General features: G+C 36.3%; 3 protein-coding genes and 1 pseudogene across 3 annotated transcripts; all 4 read left to right on the plus strand.

The window, feature by feature from the left end:
- Positions 1-1,653: 1,653 nt before the first annotated feature.
- Positions 1,654-3,368, plus strand: LOC18591480 (S-type anion channel SLAH1-like; annotated as a pseudogene).
- Positions 3,369-5,651: 2,283 nt separating this feature from the next.
- On the plus strand, positions 5,652-8,241 carry AP3 (K-box region and MADS-box transcription factor family protein). Its single transcript, XM_007017619.3, has 7 exons — positions 5,652-5,932; positions 6,051-6,117; positions 6,228-6,289; positions 6,413-6,512; positions 7,559-7,600; positions 7,686-7,730; positions 7,822-8,241. The coding sequence occupies exons 1-7, from the start codon at positions 5,745-5,747 to the stop codon at positions 7,993-7,995; spliced, it is 678 nt and encodes a 225-aa protein (XP_007017681.3). The 5' UTR covers positions 5,652-5,744; the 3' UTR covers positions 7,996-8,241.
- A 932-nt stretch (positions 8,242-9,173) lies between these two features.
- On the plus strand, positions 9,174-14,338 carry LOC18591482 (uncharacterized). The gene is given in 8 exon segments (XM_007017621.3): positions 9,174-9,737; positions 10,459-12,531; positions 12,624-12,675; positions 12,942-13,090; positions 13,513-13,599; positions 13,777-13,905; positions 14,075-14,149; positions 14,151-14,338. Coding segments are annotated over 8 exon segments (2,670 nt in total). The 5' UTR covers positions 9,174-9,665; the 3' UTR covers positions 14,184-14,338.
- Positions 14,339-14,699: 361 nt separating this feature from the next.
- LOC18591483 (uncharacterized) lies at positions 14,700-16,318 on the plus strand. The gene has a single exon (XM_018126188.2). It carries the CDS (start codon positions 14,940-14,942, stop codon positions 16,218-16,220), a length of 1,281 nt encoding a protein of 426 aa, XP_017981677.1. The 5' UTR covers positions 14,700-14,939; the 3' UTR covers positions 16,221-16,318.
- Positions 16,319-20,636: the final 4,318 nt, after the last annotated feature.

Genomic DNA, 20,636 nt, shown 5'->3' on the forward strand with positions numbered 1-20,636 from the left:
GATTAAGACTTAATAATTTTATAAATTCTACCAAATCCAAACGTATATTCGTGCGAATTGTACGAAATTCAATTTAATTAGAAAACGTGGCATTAGGTTACAAAATGAAAGAAAAGGATATCCTCTGGAACTTGTCTGGTTTGAGGAAGCTTCTTTCGTATATTTACCCTACCTAACTAAGATTTTACCTAATCTATATGATTATCACATCAACCAATTTCCATCTAAGTTAAAGTGATCTTTATCCATAATTCTTTTTATTATAGGGAAGCAGCCATTGAAGATTAGATTTGTCATTAGATTAGGAACAACGTTGGACATTGAAAACATCTAAATTCCGATACATCATGTGGGAAACAGCTAGCTTAAAAGTATCATTGTATTCATAGAAATGACAGGGGAAGCATGGATCGTCGTTTAACTTAATTGCAAAGCAAAGTCGTGATCATTCGAATTAGGTGCTGAACAAGTACAGATAAAGTCTTTGCCTAAGGCTTGTTAAGTCAGTATCAAATCTGTCTTTTGAGAACAGAACAGAATTTAGAAAAAAAGATTTGGCAAGACATGGAGAAGTCCAATTGATGCTGAATGGTTAATGCATTCAAAAAGGTTGGGCTTACCAAGATTTGGCAATTCCGACAAGTACAGTAGATTTAGGTTGGAAGAAAAATCCTCCAATATATTGGAAAGAAATGAGCTGTCTTCAGATATGCAGCCTTTCCATGGGTTAAGTAGTTTTCACCTCCAAGTTGTAATCTATATGAGATTTCATTATCAAAGGTACAATACCACTCTATTATCCCATTCATTTCTCTGTGCAAGTTGTCACAGTCTTATTCAAACCCAAATTTAGCTCTTTCTTCAGACATCTGTCAACCAAAACTGGCTAACTAGATTGAGGCCCGAAGACTCTCTGCTAAATCCAAAACCCATCATGGTTTGGGGTTTGCAACTGCCATATTTACTTAAGGAGTCCAACTTAAAACTTTGCCAAGGCCCAATGCTACATTTAGTTAGATTGAAGTTTTCTTGTCAAACATATACAACGCAAACATAGGGTTGACTTAGGGGCTATTTCAGGAAGTTAAGGCTGGGAATAGTGTAAATTCCATTCTATCTTTGCTTGTGTGAGCAGGGCGGATCCTTGGATCCTTCAATTCTTTGAAGTGGAACAGAAAATAAGAAATCATGCCACATTTTACTTCTGTCACCAATGTTGCGGTCCGGCTTTACTGTGAACCTGTCATGTCTTGTTCTTCTACAGGTACATTGTATCTGGAGTCTTTCGATTTTCATGAGTAACCACAGCTAATGGAAAAAGCCTTCCCCGCAGTAAGTTACACTAACAAGTTATCTTGAAACTGTCGTTTGAGTATTTTTTTCGTTATAGGTCTGCGGCTTGTCCCCATTTACGCAATGCAGCTGCTTGCTGATCAGTAGTTGTGGAAATTATATAATAAAATATAAAAAAACCCTGAATTTCACAGGTAATGTCTATTCCACGTGCAATTCCAGGATTCATCTATCTATATTGTTTTATGGTTTTATGTGTTAATTTGACTTAATTTCACTGCTTTTTCTATACATATTGCATAGGTCTATAAAACGCAACCACACCGTAAACAAGAAATCTGCTCAAATTCATGAGTTGATCTTCCTGACTTTGACTGTCCGATCAATGGCGAGCTCAAGATCTGAACCTGAGATGGAGTTTGTTGTCGACAGTACGCCTCAGACGAGCAGCTTTGCCACCGAAAATCTAAGCAGTGTCTCCGCCATCTTTGTCAGGCGAATTAAGCAATAGTTAAGCTCCATCTTAACCAGATTTCATGCAGGTTATTTTAGGATAAGCCTATCTCTAGGTGGCCAGGCTTTATTGTGGAAGACCTTGATTGGACCAACCGATGACAGAAGCACTCTAAGGGATGTGCTCCACATGCTCCACCCCACGGCTTTTCTTGTACTATGGTCTTTCGCTCTCTTTACCCTTGTTTTGCTTTCTCTTCTTTACATCTTGAGATGCTTGTTTTACTTTAAGATGGTGAAAGCAGAGTTCTTGCACCATGTAGGGGTTAACTACCTATTCGCTCCATGGATTTCCTGGCTTCTTTTACTTCAATCAGCTCCATTTGTCTCGCCAAAGACAACCTCCTATCTTGTCCTCTGGTGGTTTTTCGCGGTTCCTGTTGTTGCTCTCGATGTGAACTTTATGGTCAATGGTTTACAAAAGGGAAGAAATTCCTGTCTACGGTTGCAAATCCAACAAGCCAGATATTAGTCATTGGAAATCTTGTTGGAGCACAAGCTGCAGCAAATATGGGGTGGAAAGAGAGCGCCGTTTGCTTGTTTTCACTGGGGATGGTCCATTATTTGGTGCTCTTAGTGACCCTCTACCAGCGTTTCTCAGGCAGTGATAGGCTTCCAGCGATGCTTAGGCCGGTTTTCTTCTTGTTCTTTGCCGCACCAAGCGTGGCGAGCTTGGCTTGGGAATCCATAACTGGTGCTTTTGATTCTGCATCCAAGATGCTTTTCTTCCTCTCCCTCTTCCTCTTCACCTCCCTGGTAACGTATCATTAAAAAAGAAAATACCATCAAGATACTGACATGTAGCTAAGTATTACTATTATAAACTTAGATCGATCCATAGCATGGAAATTTTAATGTTTGGAATCTTATTGGAGAATCGAATTCGAATTTGCTTTCATCACTCATCCACGACTAAAATATTAGGTTCCAAAGAACCATTTGGGTTGGTTTGGCCATGCAATAACAAAACTGCAAATTGTTTAAAGTTAGGCTAATCTTGATCCTTGCATCACCCATGGTCATTCCATGGACCACGGAATTCAGTATGCACCACGTTTTTGGGTGCACGAATTTGGCAGTGCACCACATCTCATGACTCAGAATGGTATAGCCAATCAATTTTATATCTCCTGATGCTTTTTGCATACAATTTTGTGGTATTGAGACAGGTTTGCAGGCCAGCTCTTTTCAGCAGATCAATGAGGAGATTCAATGTTGCCTGGTGGGCTTACTCATTTCCCTTGACGGTCCTGGCTCTAGCTTCCACGGAATATGCAGAAGAAGTGAAAGGCAGCATCGCACACCTCCTTATGCTTCTTCTGTTAGCCCTTTCCGTTTTGGTCTCACTTGGTCTCACAGTATTCACCCTGCTCAACACTAAAATGCTATTACCCGACAACGATCCAATTGAAGGTCTCCACCATTTACCAACAGTTTCTGCATAATATCAAAGCCGCCAGATCGAAGGGGCAAGAAAATAAATTCACCTGCGATTACAATGCTGATTTCTGTAATATTAGTTTACTCTGTCACCAAGTTGTTTATGCTATAAAATTTTCGCTGTGAGATTGTAGATAGGATATAAATCATGCATTTAATACGAGAAGGAGGATTCAAATAATATATCTACAAAATAAATTAAAAAATATAAAATTAAATATAATAATCAAATAATATATCTACAAAATAAATTAAAAAATAGAAAGACTCATAGTTTCAAGATATTATTTGGCATGCAATACTATTTTCTATTAACTAGATTCTGTTTGAGTCCTAAACTATTAAATTAATTGAAAAATATTTATACATGAAATATTTAAAAATTTAATTTGAGTTGAAAATTACTATATGAGTTATTTTGAGAGAGTGAAAAACAAAGCCATGGATTGAGAAGAAGAAGCTTTACTACAAGTGTCAAGAGTAGGACTTGAATTTTTTGGAGGGAGAAGAAGAATAGTTTAAGTTTTAACTTTTTTTAATAAAATCTTAAATTATAAATTTTTTATCTTTTAACATTTAAATATTAATATGTAAATTACTTTTTGATAAATTTACTTAAAATCTTTGATCTCTTCCCTACAAAATTATAAAAAAAAATAGATTCATTACTGTCATTAATTATAAAAAATTATAATTAAAACTTTAATTAAGTAATATTCTTATATACATTTTTAGGAATTGAGGGATGTCACCTGACACCACTCCTACAAGGCTGGGTCCGCCCATGGTCCGACATCAGATCAAAGCTGCATGGTTTCCTCCCTCCCTTTGCCTAATTTTTACCTGTTCTAAGATGAAATGCAACATGTTCGGCCCAAGCACTAACTGGCCATCGAAAACCCAGCATGATCCTGGGTTTGGAACTCCGCGGGGCTGAACCCTTTCAAATCCAACATACAAGCCCGGGGCAGTACAAGCTAACAGGCAAACTTCTCCATTTGTTTATCTTAATGGTGGTTTTGGCACTCAAAAAGAAGAAAAAGTTTGGATTAGACGTGCTGGGAAGGTTTGATATGACGTTACCTAGAGGCTTCAACAACGTTAACTTCTTCAAAAATTCGTACGCCCAACGCAGCCTAGCTACTACCTCAAACCAGCTGCGAGCTAGGTAGTCCCCAGGAGCCTGAGAAAGTCCGGTGGATATTAGCACAACTTTAAAGAAGAAGCACACGAATACCTTGCTGCAGGGAGCGAATCAGGCTGTGTTCAATTTAAGTGCTTACACAGTTGGCCATGATCAAGGTTCCTTGATTCCTAGGTGCAGAATCCACTCTCATGTCACATCAGTTGATCCCCGATACTTTATTTTTTATTTACAAAAAAAATCTTTTAAAAAATGATTAATAAGAAAAGAATTGGAGTACATACAAGGTCGAATATAAGGTAATTTAAATAATAATCAGAAATATTAAAATTTTTTAATTAAATGGTTTTGACAGAATTTTTTTAAAAAAGTTGAATATTGATTTTTTAAATAAAATATTTTAAATTGATGAAATCAAAAATATAAATAGAAACAGAACAAACCAATACAATAGATAAAGATAACATCATTGTTAAATATTGACAAAAAAAAAAAACTAGGACATAGTAAACTTATTACAAAATAAATAATCTTGCTACCTTAAGACACCAAATTTAATAAGACCATATGTTAACTTTTTTTGTCTTTATAAGATTGATTTTTCATGGTTTTAAACCTTTGACAATTAAAAATATAAACATCATAAATTCCAAAATTTTATTAAAGAACTAATGAGTATATTATAAGTATTTAAAAAAATTATGTTATCTAATGTGATTAAAGATTTTAACACATTAAATCTTATAAAATTTAGAGAAATGGATAATGCTAATGAGTTTAATCATTTTGAGTTTGAATTTTTGAATGAATTAGATGTAATTTATAAATTAAAATAATTAAGGGTTACATTACATCTTATTATATAACTTAAGATCATATGTAAAAAAAAATTTAAAAAAAAATCTGAATTTTTGTTCAAATTTTGTCAAGCAAATCCACCCCACATTCGTAATTGCGAATTACCTATCCCAAAGTAGGAAAACCAAGTCTCTGAAGGAAACGCCCAATCCACCGTCCCCAATCGCCGTTAAATAACGATTCGTCAAGAAAAGTCAAAACTGATGAGAAGAGAAGAGAGAAATTCCTTGACGGAGAAGGACGGAAAGTGATGGTCCCCACGCCCAAACATCGATATTCGGTTCAAATCAAACAAGGGATAACTCCCATTTACCACGTTTAACAAACCCTGCGAAGCCTTTCACCGATTAGGCGATGCCTTTCTATTTTTAGCAATGGATTCCACCACCCTCTTCATTTCAGTTCTTTCCTTCTCCTCCCTTCTTTCTTCTTTTCTTTATTTCACTCTCCGTGTTATAGAAAGAAAAGGAAGGAAAGCTAGGAGAAAGAAATATTCATGGCTCGAGGAAAGATCCAGATCAAGCTGATAGAGAACGCAACCAACAGGCAGGTCACGTATTCGAAGAGAAGGAACGGTCTCTTCAAAAAGGCTAATGAACTTACCGTTCTTTGCGATGCAAGAGCTTCTATCATCATGTTTTCCAGCACTGGGAAACTCCACGAGTTTATCAGCCCTTCCACCTCGTATCTCTCTCTCTCTATCTCTCTTTAAAACCCTAAATTGCTTCTTTTTGAAACTTGAAACCCTAGATTTCTGAAAAGCTTTTGGGGGGGGTTTTAATTTGTTTTGTTATCTTTGTAGAACGAAGCAAATATATGATCAGTACCAGAAGGTGTTGGGGGTCGATCTCTGGACCACTCACTATGAGGTCTCACTCTTTACTTGTCCTTTTTTTGCTTCTTTGACTTCCATGTTTGGGAGCTTGGAGGGAAAAAAGCGATCTCTCTGTTACCTTGATCAGTTCTTGTGTGTTTGTAGAAAATGCAAGAGCAGCTGAAGAAGCTGAAAGAGGTTAACAGGAATCTGCGCAAAGAGATTAGGTATATATAAAAAATAACAATATTTAGTAATAAAAACAGAAATAATATTTATTTTTTCCATTATTTTATTCAGTTTTTACTCTTTGTTGAATGTTGTGTTCATGAATTAATGGAAATTGGTAGGCAGAGGATGGGTGACTGTCTGAATGATGTGAGCTTTGAGGATCTTCAAGCTTTGGAGCAAGAGATGGAAACCTCTGTCAAGCTTATTCGTGACCGAAAGGTCGGCCACTTAATTACTTAATATACCTTCCTAAATCTAGAGGCTTTAATTAATAATCTTCAATTCTTCCTGATTTGGACATATACTAAGTCATGTTTAATTTTTAAAGAGGATAAATTAATTTTAAATTACTATAATAATGTAATTAATGTTTCACTCGAAAGTAAGATTGTTGTGACAACATTTATATATCTAGTTAGGAGAAATTAATCAATTTGTAATGATTATGTAATACTTTTTAAAGTTAATTGTCGATATTATAAAATATATTTATGATGCTAGGAGGGGATTTTTCCTCTCCCTCTTTTTGATATATATATTCATCTTTGCCTTTCAAAAAAAAAAATTGGATTAAACTCAAGTGATTGGAGTTGATAATGAATTGATTTCTTGAATTTTGATGTTATTTACAACTTAAGGTTTCAATCTATACATCAATACAAAATTCACTGAAAAAATTGGATGTTATTTTATTTTAAATAGATTTAAGGACTTTTAAATGATTTTCTCAATAGTAATTTGTTTAACTATAATTAATTAGTACATGATTTAGTTCACCATCTTGCTAACTTGGTCCTTGTATTTTGTTAACTAGAATGGTTTGACATGAATTTTACTTGCTTACATGGGAAAATGCCTTAGATATATAATTGATCTATGTTTACGATGTCTATCTAGGAGAAATTAACCAATTTGTGTATGATTCACGGAATGAAACATGTGCAATAAATTTGCAATACTTTTTTAAGGTTAATTATCGATAATATAAGTTATATTTAGATTAAACTCAAGTAATAGGAGTGGATGATGAATTGATTCCTTGAATTTCCCGTTTTTACGTTATTTAAAACTTTAAGGCTTTAATTTAAATTAATACAAATTCATTGGAAAAAAGTTTGATTTTTCTCATTAAAACTGCAACTAGATTAATTGTTGGTGTTGGTGTTACCTTAACATGTATGTGCAAGAAGCTTTGAAAATCAGGTTTGGTTGGAATTCATTTTCATGTAGAAGCTGACCAAAGTCTGTTTTATAATGTATGACAGTATCGTGTTATCAGCAATCAGATCGATACTTCCAGGAAAAAGGTAATCTCTACTTAGTAACTATAGTTTTCCTTCTTGCATTTTGTAATATACTACAAAATTCTCTTTCTTTGTGATCTTGTTGCAGGTGAGGAATGTGGAAGAGATACACAGAAATCTGTTACATGAACTGGTAAGCACCTGCTTATCATACGTTATTATAATGCAAATTCTAGTTCTCTACGCAGAAACCATTGTTTATGATGTGTTTTCATCTGATCAAGGATGCAATCAAAGAAGATCCATACGGGTTAGTTGATAACGGAGTGGATTACGATACCATTATCGGATACCAAAACGGAGGCCCTCGCATATTTGCTTTACGCCTGCAGCCGAACCATCCCAATCTTCACAGCGGAGGAGGATCGGATCTCACGACCTATCCCTTGCTGGAGTAGCATATCCATCTATTCCATGACTCCATTATATCTCTCTAAGCTAAGGTCATGCAGTGTTATTCCTAGACATTCCTCTTGGCTAATATTTGTTGCTATCAAAAGCAAAAATGGTGTGTATTATTACTATAATTCTGTTTAAATTATTATGCGAATTTCATGTTTGGTATTTGTATCTTTGTTACCAGAGATTACATACTCATTTGTGATTTGTGGAAGACCTTGCTTATAATATTTTCTGTTCAATTAGAGAAAAATGCAGGATAGTTGTATGTATTCCTAGACCTACTAAGCCCATGGGCTTTTTCCTTTTTTTTTGACCTTTCAACGTGTGTATCTAAAAAGTTGAACAGGCGGCCAATAGGCCCAAGAGTAGAACAGTAGGCCCAAACAAATGTCTTTAACTAAAAAAAAGAATAATAATATTAATAAAATAAAAAAAGCACCTCATATAATAAAAATTGTGAAATGATAAACAAAACAAAAATCTTTAATGTCAAAAACTTTTTATTTTTGTGAAATTCAAGAGTAGTAAAATTTGTTTTGTTTTAATAAAAATGTAATTTGAAATATGTTTCATTCGTTAACGAATTGTAAAATTATTGTTTGTTTAGGGAATTACATTATGAACGTCACTTTTAATATCAAAGAATTTGCTTTGTATTATATAATTTCTTAATCTCGGATACTTAATTTGACTTGATTAACATCTAATAGACAATAAAGTTTTGTTATTATGGTTTATCTAAAATTCATTTCGAATTTTCTCGTATAGATTTTATGTGACACATTAAATAAGTTTTATATGACAATAAAATTTAATTTCCATGTCAAAAATGGCTCTTTAGTCTTTTAAGGAGTGGTAAGAAGAATTATTATAAAAGAGTTCATGAATAATACAACTATAGAATGAACAAGATATTGTATTTGAATATTTCTTCAAATATTGAAAGAAAGATTATTATAGTGAAGAAAAAAAAGAAAGCATTAAATTTCCTCACATGCCAATTTCTCTTTTATTAATGCAAATATAATGAAAAAATTCTTTGATTATGATAAGGATTTTCTTTAACTAATAATATTATATTAAGCCTTTTTTTTAATTTTTTAAATTTTCTGGTAAATTTAATTAATAATTAGTCCGTATTTATTATTGCATGGGTAATGGACTATTGAGTCAACGGTCAACCCAAATACGCCGCGCCGCAACCAACAGCCAATACGGTTGCCGTCAGCTGAAGAATTTAGCCAGGAAAGAAGTGGAAGAAGAAGAAGAAGAAGCTGCCAATGCCAAGGGCCAGGAAAGAAGTTTTTAGTTTGGTTTAGTTTAGTTGCACGTGCCTTTACCACACGCCGATTTGATGGAAAATCCGTGAAATCACCGGTCAGCTGAACAGACATTCACCAAATCTAATTTGTCCCCACGTTCGACAGTAACCCCTCTCTCTCTCCCCCCTAAACCCCACCGCCCTGGTTTCATACTCTCTCGCTTTTAGTTTTAGGTTTCCTCTTAAACCCCACCTGTTCCTCTTTTTTTTTTTTTTTGCTCTATTTTTTCTTGCTGTTTTCATGTTTCTCATTCGGAGAGAACCAAAACGACGCTTCCGGGAGAGAAATCGTGCGAAGAGGAAGTAGAGAAAAAGAAAGGGAGAGGTTGGTTGAGCTCCAAGGAGATGGGGGCACTTGCTTCAATCGTCTCCTGTTGGATACCTGAAGATGACCTTTTGTTGAAGAACGCTATTGAGGTAATTAGTTTTTCTTTTTTCCTTTTCTTGTTTGGTTGAATGAACTTTATTTTTCAAGAAAATTAATGATTGGGTTTTCGGTGCTGTTCTTGTTTTCAAGAATTGCTTTTGCTTGTGACCCCCAATTCGAATTCTCTTGTGTTTGTATTTGTTGTCAACGTGGAAGTAACTATACATTCATGGCTAAATTGGGTTCTCTTTGTTGTTTCTAGTAGCTGAATGTTAATGCCTTTGTATTTTCTTCCCCTTTCTATCTTCTGATTTTAGTTATTGGAATTGCAGGGTTTATTTAAATGTCTCTTTTAGTCTTGTGGATGTGTGGCATTGTCACTGTTCTGGTTTTGAAATTCAGGGTTTATTGTGTTGAAGCAGGAATTGTTTGCAATATAAGGCGTCTGTCATTAAAAGAGTTAGAAGATTCTTGCATTTACGTTTATAAAATTTGGGAATCTGATTCAGAGGATTATTCTGTTGTTGTTTCAGAGGTATATTATTGTAAAATCTATCCATAGAGTGGATTGCTTGTGGTTGGTCGGATACTACAAGTTGCAACTTTATGCAACTGCATGAATATTGATGACACTGGAAAATGGAATCTGAATTGTGCAGTTAGCATGTAGTTATCACCTCACACTAATTGAATTTCCTTTTGTTGTTTATCGTCCTCTAAATTATGTTTCTAGGTTGTGAAGCCTGTTTCATTCTATTTATCTGTTTGCAGGCTGGTGCTTCTTTGGAATCTCTTGCCAAGGGTGCAGTGCAATTCTCTAGAAAATTCACTGTTCGAGAACTACAAGAACGATGGCATTCTCTCCTTTATGATCCAGTTGTTTCTGAGGAGGCTTCATCTCGCATGATTGAGTTTGAACGTTCTGCTTCTACCCTGTCTTTGAGATTTGGCAGAACAGGAAATCCAAAAGATAATAGAAGCTTGTCTGGGAAGAGAAAGTCTGAGAGTGTACGTAGCTGTTACTATGCATTGCGTAAAAGAATTCGGAATGAGCCCTTTAACTCAATGGATCTGAGTTTTCTTATTGCACCTAATGATGGAAACTATGTTGGGATTGAAGATGAGCCCATACCTGGTAATTACATGCTTGGAAATCCAGTCCCAGATCATTTTGGAATTCAAGAAACAAATATGAATATTATGCACTGTTCTTTTCCGCAAATATTAGGAGATGGTGGTGCTGCAACCAGGGATGGGTGCACAACGGATGGCTTTCAGACAACCATTCATAAGCAAGATGATGATGGTTTTCCTGCAGAGCCAGTTAATATACATAAGGAAATTCCTCATATACTCGGAGAGAATCAGTTTCTTGTTGAGAGTGGCTCTGGCTTTGAGGAATTGCATCAACCCAAGGAATTGCCTGTGCACAGGTTGTTTGAGGCTAATGATTTAATGGTAAAACCTTCATCTGCATTTGACCAAATTAACAATGACCCAGAGAATATCCTCTCTGAGTTTGAGGGTAACCAGGTCTTCAACTCACCAATTGTGGAGTGTGGGTTGTCAATCTGGAGAACTGACGATGGCTTGTCTGCATCTGCTATTCCCGCTGGTGATGGTCATGGGGAAAAAGACCTGCATGCAGGTGATATCTATGCACTTCCTGGTGATGATGTTGCTAAAAGCAATCATGTATCAGGACATGATGTTGTTGATACAGGATCCCAGTTGGAATCAGCAATACCATGTGAGGAGTTGGAAAATCAAACGACTAATACAGAAGGTTACTTGGTGGAAATAACCAATACCCTTATGAATGATGAACCCTTTTTCATGGATGTCGATGCAAAAGATGTGATTGATAAGTCTTACTTTGATGGTCTGAGCTCACTTTTGGCAAGTTCTCCAACTAATGGTGATCAAGATCAGATGCCTGATTTAACAGAACCGACAGAAACTCAAGATAATCTTGCAAAAGTGTCTTGTTCACGTCTTGGAGAATTGGATGAAGTTGCAGGATCTTGCACTGCTGATGGGCCTGTGTCTCGCAATTCAGAGGTCCTGATGCTTTCTTCTGCATCAACTTCAGATGGTCAGTTCCCTGAACTGACTAATGGCATCATTTGTTGCACAGTAAACACTGAGGACCCAGAAATTCCATGCAACGAAGATGTTGTCTTCGCCAAACAGCTGTGCCCATTGGTAGTTTCCGCAACACGACAGAATTTCAAAGAAGCCAGCAATCCATTATCTGCATGTGCGAAGGATTTTTCTGGGGGTCAGAAAACTAGTGAGGGAGGTTCCCTCCTTGGCCAGAGAGATCAGAAAGATCTAGGGCAATCTCATGGGTCTTCTCAAATGAAAGCATCAAAGATGATAGCAGAAATGGGCCAACTCCATCCAGTTAGTGATTGCAGAGTTAAATGCAAGGATTCCCCATGTGTAGCACCCAGAAGTGACGGTTTTCTAGCCAATAATTCAGCTCAAATTAATTCCATAAATGTTAGTGAAGGCACTCTCCCACCTACACTGACAAAGGAAAAGAGTGAAGAATTTGTACTGGGAAAGCATCGGAATCATAGTTCAGTTGATTCTTTAATAGAGAAACCAGCTCTTTGTTCTGATAGCCACAACAGCTATCCACTTGTGAATTCTTCTGCCATTAAACAAGAAGTGGATCCTCCAGAAATGACTAGAGATCACCAAGCTTCAAGTGCAGAGGTGGGATCCATGGATATTATTTCTCCAGAACCAGTTGTCGATCCTCCACCACCAGATCTGGAAGAGTTAGTGATTGAAAGTGATGATGATGTTCCTTGTTTCTCAGATACTGAGGCAATGGTATGTCTTCAACTACTACTGGTTGTCACTTTTATTATTGTCATTATTATTGACTCCTTTTATTCATGTTATTTCGTTACTTTATGAACCAGATCCTTGATATGGACTTGGATCCAGATGACCAAGATTTGTGTGATCAGGAAGGTAATATGTCAACCCACTGATTTTTAAATTGCTAATTTGTATCTGTATCTGTCAATGTTCTGCGCTTGTAGTTTAGTAATGCATGGAGTTACTATTATAGTCCACCTCCTTCTGTCAGCATGTAGAGAAGAGATAAAAAGGGGCTATGTCTTATCTTGCTTCTCCATCTCCACCTGTTGCGAGTAGTTCAAATTTGATCTTTTCTTATTTGATTTTGAAATAAGTCTTCTAGACATGGACAATAATTTTTACTTTTCCCTGTGCAGTTGCTAGATATCGGCATGAGGTCACCAAAAGAGCAATTATAAGGCTGGAGCAGGGTTCCCATTCTTATATGCAAAGGGCCATCGCATCGCATGGAGCCTTTGCCATTTTATACGGCCGCCATTCCAAACATTATATTAAGAAACCTGAGGTATTCTAAAGCTAATGATATTTGCTATGATAATGCTATGCTTTAATCAAAGCTTTCTTAACTGTTCGCTTGACTGATTACCCCCTTAACCAAGTCCAGTTAAGAAGCTATGCTTTGTGAAGTGCTTATTGATATTTGTTTAAAGGCTTTAAGCCAAACACTGGATAAAAGACTAGTCCTAGATAGGAAACTATCTTGTCCAAGGAACCTTCTAGTATTTTGTCATGATTCTTGTTATACGCTTAATGGGGATCATGAAGTTACTAAATTTTACACTTACGCAACTTCAACAAAATTCCATGGTTTCCTTTTTGGAGCTTGCTTTCTGAAGTTAGTAGAGATTATAGTTTTTTCTTCCTAGCTAAGTAAACTAAAATTGATGATCAAATTTTCTGTAATACTTTATAATTTTCTTTGTGTAGATTTTACTTGGTAGAACAACAGAAGATTTTGTTGTTGACATTGACTTGGGAAGAGAAGGGTGCGCTAATAAAGTATCACGGCGGCAGGTAAGATTTGCTATGACTTGGTATATTTATGTATTTTATAGAATACATATGTTTTATTTTGTCTTTATCCTCTGAGCATTTCAAGTATAGTCAAATCATTATTGCTATAAATAGTTACCACATAAATAGTTGTCCATTAACCTTTCGTACTACTTTTTTGGTTCCTCATATATTCAGGCAATTATCAACTTGGAAGAAGATGGATCTTTCCATCTTAAAAATCTCGGCAGGTGTTCAGTATCGATAAATAGCAAGGAAGTAGCTCCTGGACAGAGCCTGATCCTTAATTCCAGTTGTTTAATTGAGGTGCTGTTTCTTATTTCTTTTTGAACGTTTGCAACATGCATCCTGTGATGCAGTTAACCTGATTTGTTTTTGGTATCCGACTTGCACTATGAATGTTTAGAGAACTACAAAGCTATGATATGTTTGGATATATAAACCATCTTGACGGGATGTAAATGGTATTTTGCAGATAAGGGGGATGCCCTTCATCTTCGAGACAAACCAAACTCGTGTGAAGCAATATCTGAATAGTGCCACAAAGAAATGTTAGAAACTCAGGAACCCCATGTTCAATATGAGGACTCTGTCAGGAGTTGCTCCTTGACACTCGCACTTTATGGGGGACTGGCGGATTTACCACTGGGGCAATTGCTCCCACTAACATCAGAAAACAAAAAAAACACTTTCTGTAGTGTATATGTCATTACAACAAGTTTAAGAAAAATTTTACTAATTTCTTTTGTCTTCCCATTGAAATTCAGCTGGTATCTCACTTAAATCACTTTACACTGTGCTAAAGAAGATATATAAACCTGGTAATTATTTTGTCTAGTTAAATACTACATTGAATCGAATATAAACCCTTTATATTTTGTCTTCATCACAATTATGGGCATTCATCCGCAAGATTAAACGTTGTCCTTGTTCACCCTCTCTGTTCGTGTGATCAGTTTGTCAGAGATGCATCATAGCTTGTGCGATCTAAAACAAATATTTCTCTCACAAGTTTTGAGAATCATTTTCAATTGCAAATCACAAACTCGGGAGTGCACATGAAATCCAGGAAAACAATATAAATATAGGGATGGTGGGAGTCAAAAATCATTTTCCTTTAGCAGATGGTCAAAGCTTACGTCATTTCGTAGTGTATACAAAGTATGAAACAAATCCGATGATAGCCGTACCGTACAATCAAATCTCTTCATCTAAGCTCTCCACGTTCCCCTTTCTTTCTGCTACTCCTTTCCCTCACTTACAGGCTCACATTTTAATCTCAGATCCAAAGAAAAATCCCAGGCGACCAGAAAAAGGGGAAAGAAGAAACAGGGAAGAAAATGTCAAAACTCTCTAGCACCCTCTATCTCTGTCTACGTTTTCTTGTTTTCGTGAACACAATTTCGAAGCTGTTGTTTGCAGCAAACTCTAGAACATATCCAGCTGATATTCAAGTACTCAAGGATCTGAAACATGGGGTGGACCACCGGTCCATTGCTCCCGGATCTTGCTTGAGCTTTTGGGATTTTTCCTTGGACCCATGTGACAACATTTTCACAGAGCATTTTACTTGCGGGCTCAGGTGCGATAGAATCGTCTCTGGTTATGCTCGAGTCACAGAGATCACCATTGACCCTGTTGGTTACTCTGGTTCACTCACCTCAACTTCATGGAACCTCCCTTATCTACAGACCTTGGACATCTCGGACAACTCGTTCTCTGGCTCAATTCCTGACTCCCTCTCCAACTTAACTCGTTTGCGTCGACTTGGTCTGTCTAGGAACTCACTCTCTGGTGAAATACCCGTCATTCTTGGCTCCCTCTCTCACCTTGAAGAACTCTACCTTGATAGCAACCATCTCCATGGACCCATTCCTTCAAGCTTCAACAATCTAACAAGCCTGAGGCGACTTGAAATCCAACAAAACGATATCTCTGGTGAGTTTCCCGATCTGGGTTCACTCAAAAACCTTTACTTCCTAGATGCTAGTGATAACAATATATCCGGCGGAGTTCCTGCAACACTGCCAACATCTCTTGTGGAGCTCTCAATTCGAAACAATAAACTAGGAGGAAATATTCCAGATAACATCGAGAATATGAGGTTTTTGCAAGTTCTAGATCTCAGTCACAACATATTATCCGGATCAATATTATCAGTTCTTTTTGACCATCCGTCCCTGGAACAGCTTACTCTTTCTTACAACAACTTTTCATATTTAGAAGTACCTGGTGACAAGGGGTTAAACAGTAACTTAATAGCTCTTGATTTAAGCTACAACAAGCTTCGAGGTTTCTTGCCAGCTTTCATGGCTTCGATGCCAAAGCTTGCAGCTTTATCTTTGGAGCATAACAAGTTCACAGGTATGATACCAGCTCAGTATGCACTCAAAGCCGCTGTACCCCGGACCAATACTTCGTCTTTTGAGAGGCTGTTGCTGGGTGGGAATTACTTGTTCGGGCCAATTCCAGGACCTTTGCTGGGTCTCAAACCGGGTTCTGCTCAAGTCAGCCTGGCGGATAATTGCTTGTATCGGTGTCCTGACGCTTTCTTCTTCTGCCAAGGTGGGGATCAGAAATCCTTGGTGGATTGTAAGAGCTTTGGGCCTGCAATTCCTTAGAAACAAAGTAACCCCGAATTGTATTATAGTAATGACATTATTCCCTAGTTTGTCTTTACCTACATTTTTACTGTGAAAGGTTACAAGTTTCAGAGAAACAGCAGAAAATTTCCCCTTTTTAGTCTTTTTTTCCCCTCCTTCGATTTTTGACAATTCTATATGGTGAACAAACCAATCTTGCTCAGGCGTCGATTGAAAGTTTCGAGGCTTGTAGTTCAAAAGCGACCAAAAGAGAAACTACAAAACTGGAGTAAATTGCCATGGGGCTTGTGCACTTGCAGGTTGCAGGTTCGCCTTTGTGTTTCACAAAAGCATTGTCTTGGAAAGGAGAAAAGCAATAACTTCGCTTATTATTGTAGAATTGCTGTTACTATTCTACTAATTCCACCACCTGGCGTTGATTCTTTTGCTCGCAAAGCACACATTGGAAACTGCGCAGCATCGTCGGAAAGAAAGGGAAACCACGTTTACTTAAATAATTTCACCCAGCCCCGGCTAGCGACTATAGTGCTGATACGCTGAGATTTCTCATGTGAATTGGCCTAGCCATCCCCTGCAGGCATGCATTGACATCATTTTTTTTAGAACGAACTGAAGGTTACTAAAAGCAAGGTTCTCATTTTTCTTAAACCAACAGCAATACTATATAATAATAAGATGACTTCCAAATTATGGATGTATTAAAGGTAATTTTTCTCAATATTGTATTAATCATGTTCATAAATTGCTTCCTCAATTCTAATATAATTTCATGTTCTCTCTCCTCATAGGGGTCTCTATACGATTCCCTCTCTTCAATGCGCATCGATTTTTGTTATCGACAAATAATATTATGGGTTTATATTGGATGTATTATCAATGTATTGTATTTATATTTAAAATTATAAGTATTTATTTTTAAAATTTTTAATTATTAAATTTATTCATTAACAAAATAATAACATATAATTCACAGCTTACGTATAAAATTTATACCCTGCTAAAATGACAAGGCATCAAATATAAATTCTAATATTAGATTGACACGGTCGCCATCAAGATCATTCTATAAAAGCAAGCTTTTTGCAATGCAGTGGTTCCATGTGCATTGTTCATATTTACTGGTACACAGCATTTAAAGACCCTTCTTAATTAGTTTTGCCATTCTTTTATGAGAATGACTTCATATTCTATCATGAGTTTATATTATCATAGCAGTGCTTTCCTGGCTGAATTTTGTTTCTATTTTACATTGGAGGAAAAAGAATCCAATGTAGAGTAATTAAATACACCCATACCTAAGGATTCTGGAATAATCAATATTCAGCAATGGTATCTCAAGGATAAGGATAGGACACGTTTCCATCCTGAGTTTAATGTTGAAAATCCCTATGATTTATTTTATTTATTTATTATGAGCATGGTTTAGTTGTTAAAGTGTTGTAAATCGTCCAAAATTTAAACAAATAAAACTAAATTTGTGTGGAGTTTTACAATTTTTTTAGTCCTCATGCAATATAGATTGAATGGGCCACTATCTAGGCCTAGCTCCAATTTCTGCTTTCTCGAGAAGTCAAGTTTGGCCCAGCATTTACTTTATCTCTAGAGTCTAGATTGTAGGCTAACTCAGATATTGGGGGCCCATTGAGACTGTCGAATTCTTAGCCGGAGTTCCTGTAGAAGAAAAATTGGCCAGAAAAATCAACAATGGTCGGGTATGGATTGACATCTGCAACAGCTTAATATAGGAATACCCAAGAATTCTGCTAATGTTCCCTGGAAAAGTGTTGCTTTTGTAAAGACAGGGAAATAAGGGGAAAGAGGAGGAATGGAGTTCCATGATGCAGCAAGAAAGTGTCCAGTAGGCTAGGCCATATCTATCAGGTTGCCAATGGTAGGTTTGACAAACATGACAATCTTTCCATGGTAAAAGGCCTAAAGGGTTTTGTTTCAAATCAGGATTGACAATGAAAACGTAATCATCCTTCAACTATACCTTAAACTAATCAAAACAATCTTCGGTGTTCATCAGTATCCCTTGAAATTGTCATCTTCAAGAATTTGTTGCCCGGAAGTAATTCATAAGCAAGGAGGTGGTGCATTAATTGTGGCTTCCCATAGATGTATAGCATCGTTTTACAAATCTTTTTTTGGCACTCTCAACGCCAGTGGTCATCTTCGTTTTTATTATACTTTGAAGGAAGTGGTCCTACTCATCAAAAAATTAATGGTATGGTTAGATCTGGGATGATCTCTACTGACTGTGCCAACCCCGAATTCCAGCTCCATCGATGCAATAAAAGCTTACCCCCAGCCCCTATCTAGTTTAGCATAGAGATTTGGACCTTTCTAAAAGCTTCATTGAAATTGTAATAAATGCCAGAAGAATGTTGGCTCAGCCTTTAAGATTTAGTTTACACCTTCAGGTATCAGAATGAATGGGACAAGTCAGAATCAGAAACCTGATCAAGTTAAGTAAGCTTTGAGCAGATGACAAAGTCGTTTTGAGTTTAGGTACCCTAATTCCCTCCTTAAGTCACAGAACCACATCTCTATTCTGTAATTTGTAAGGCAAAGGTTGGAGTAAACTTAATTGAACTCATTTAAGCCATAATTTAAGATGAGTTGGGAGTGATGTATATATCATATATCATCTGCAAATTTTTTTCAAGATGCCAAATCTATGCAAATCTTGGCTCGTCTCCTCATTCAAGCTGCCATCATTTAAGGCAAAAGGGGTTGGCCTAGCTTACAACTACAGCCCTTGGAGAGGCAAATGGGCAAGGGGGTGCAGGGTTGGCCAAGTGGGGAACCCCATTGTCGGTAGAAAACCCTTCATCCTGGCCAATGGTACACCTCACCCAACGCATCCTATGTTCATTATTAACGTTGAAGATAATGAAGGATCGAACTCCTCCTGCCACCAAAGATCTTGGTTCCCCATACTCCTCCAGTCCCTTCCCAAATTCTCATCCCATATTTTTTATTTAAAGGCATTCCTAGAATATTCTCTTCTGCTTCACTTTCCTTCACTTCAACAGGTGAGTTTCTGCATATTTTCTTGAAATTTTAAGTCGTACATTGAACTTAAAATTATTTGGTAATATCTCAAATATTGCTGTCAATTGCTTTTAAGTTACATGACCCTTCTACTTACTACTAATTACTATTAAATTCTTCGCAAGAAACACACAGCCCCAAGACAAAATCAATGAAAAGGTGTTCAGCTCATATCATATAAAGAATAATTTAACTATGTATATGATATGGGTATTTGAAATATATTATTAGCTTAACTGGAGTGTCGTGCCCTGGTCCTGGAGCTAGGCCAACCCATTGATCCTAATTGTTTCAATAAACCTTTTATAAGCAATGCTATAGCCACTTTCTTTGAGTTTTATAATCTCCTGATCAATCAAACTTCCTACTTAATTTGTTAAACAAGTGATTTTCCTGGAATTCTTTGAGTTTTTGATGGAAAAGTCCGTACTGTATGACTCCTGTTAATCTGTATTATGGGGCCTTGATTTAAGGTCTCAATAAATTCATGGCAGAAAGGTGGGGTGTCTTCAACACGCGCCAAGCCTTGATCCACTCTTAATTTTTGCTTTAATTCTAGTATATTAATATGAATTTTAAGTGAACCAAATACATATAAGATAACCCTAAAATTCACATCTGACCTTAGGTAAAATGTAGGAACCGATCAAGACATTCCCTTATCCCCTTTTTCAAGAAGGAATAAACACTTAGAAGCCTTTTCCTTTTGTGTTGAAGTGATACAAAAACTTACAATTTTAGTTTTGATTATTTAATTTTGCTTCATTCGTAATAATAAATTCTCCGTAAATGATTAAAAGAATTCGAATCCATCCTCTTTCCAACGGCTTAAGAATCAATTTTCACGAAAACAAAAAAAACAGGAAAAGCATTTGTGAAGCTATCACATAACCGGCATGGTCAAAATATTCTATAAAATAGACAAGAAGTTTGCCTTTGGTATTATTCCTGGGTTCATGAGAACCATTGTTTTAGTCCAGGTGAATAGAATTGGGATTGAAAGACAAAAGGGCAAATTATATTCGTGTCTTATCACCTCCACAGTGTGATGCCGACTATTCACTATTCTCAGGCCATGTTATTCTTATTCATTTTTCCCTCAAGATTCCTACATACAAAGTATATATATGACATTTATTTATTCATATGAATATGATCATATACACACACACACACATATATATATATATATATATATATATATATATATATATATATGTCTTCGAAAGCTAGAAAAAAATATGTTGTTTGTCCTGTTTTGTTTTCTCCATTGCACCTTAATAATATCCATATCTGACCCACCACACCTCTCTTTTTTGCTTCTGTGGGAATAATCCATACATTTTTTTGCTAACAATTTCTACATATAGCCCAATT

Source organism: Theobroma cacao, chromosome 8 (assembly GCF_053813885.1).
Source record: "Theobroma cacao isolate CCN51 chromosome 8, ASM5381388v1, whole genome shotgun sequence".
Classification (NCBI taxonomy): domain Eukaryota; kingdom Viridiplantae; phylum Streptophyta; class Magnoliopsida; order Malvales; family Malvaceae; genus Theobroma; species Theobroma cacao.

Coding starts and splice junctions, on each gene's coding strand:
- AP3 (XM_007017619.3), top strand. CDS start 5,745: ATGGCTCGAGGAAAGATCCAGATCAAGCTGATAGAGAACGCAACCAAC. Junction 6,118..6,227: donor TCTGGACCACTCACTATGAG/GTCTCACTCTTT, acceptor GTGTGTTTGTAG/AAAATGCAAGAGCAGCTGAA. Junction 6,290..6,412: donor AATCTGCGCAAAGAGATTAG/GTATATATAAAA, acceptor GGAAATTGGTAG/GCAGAGGATGGGTGACTGTC.
- LOC18591483 (XM_018126188.2), top strand. CDS start 14,940: ATGTCAAAACTCTCTAGCACCCTCTATCTCTGTCTACGTTTTCTTGTT.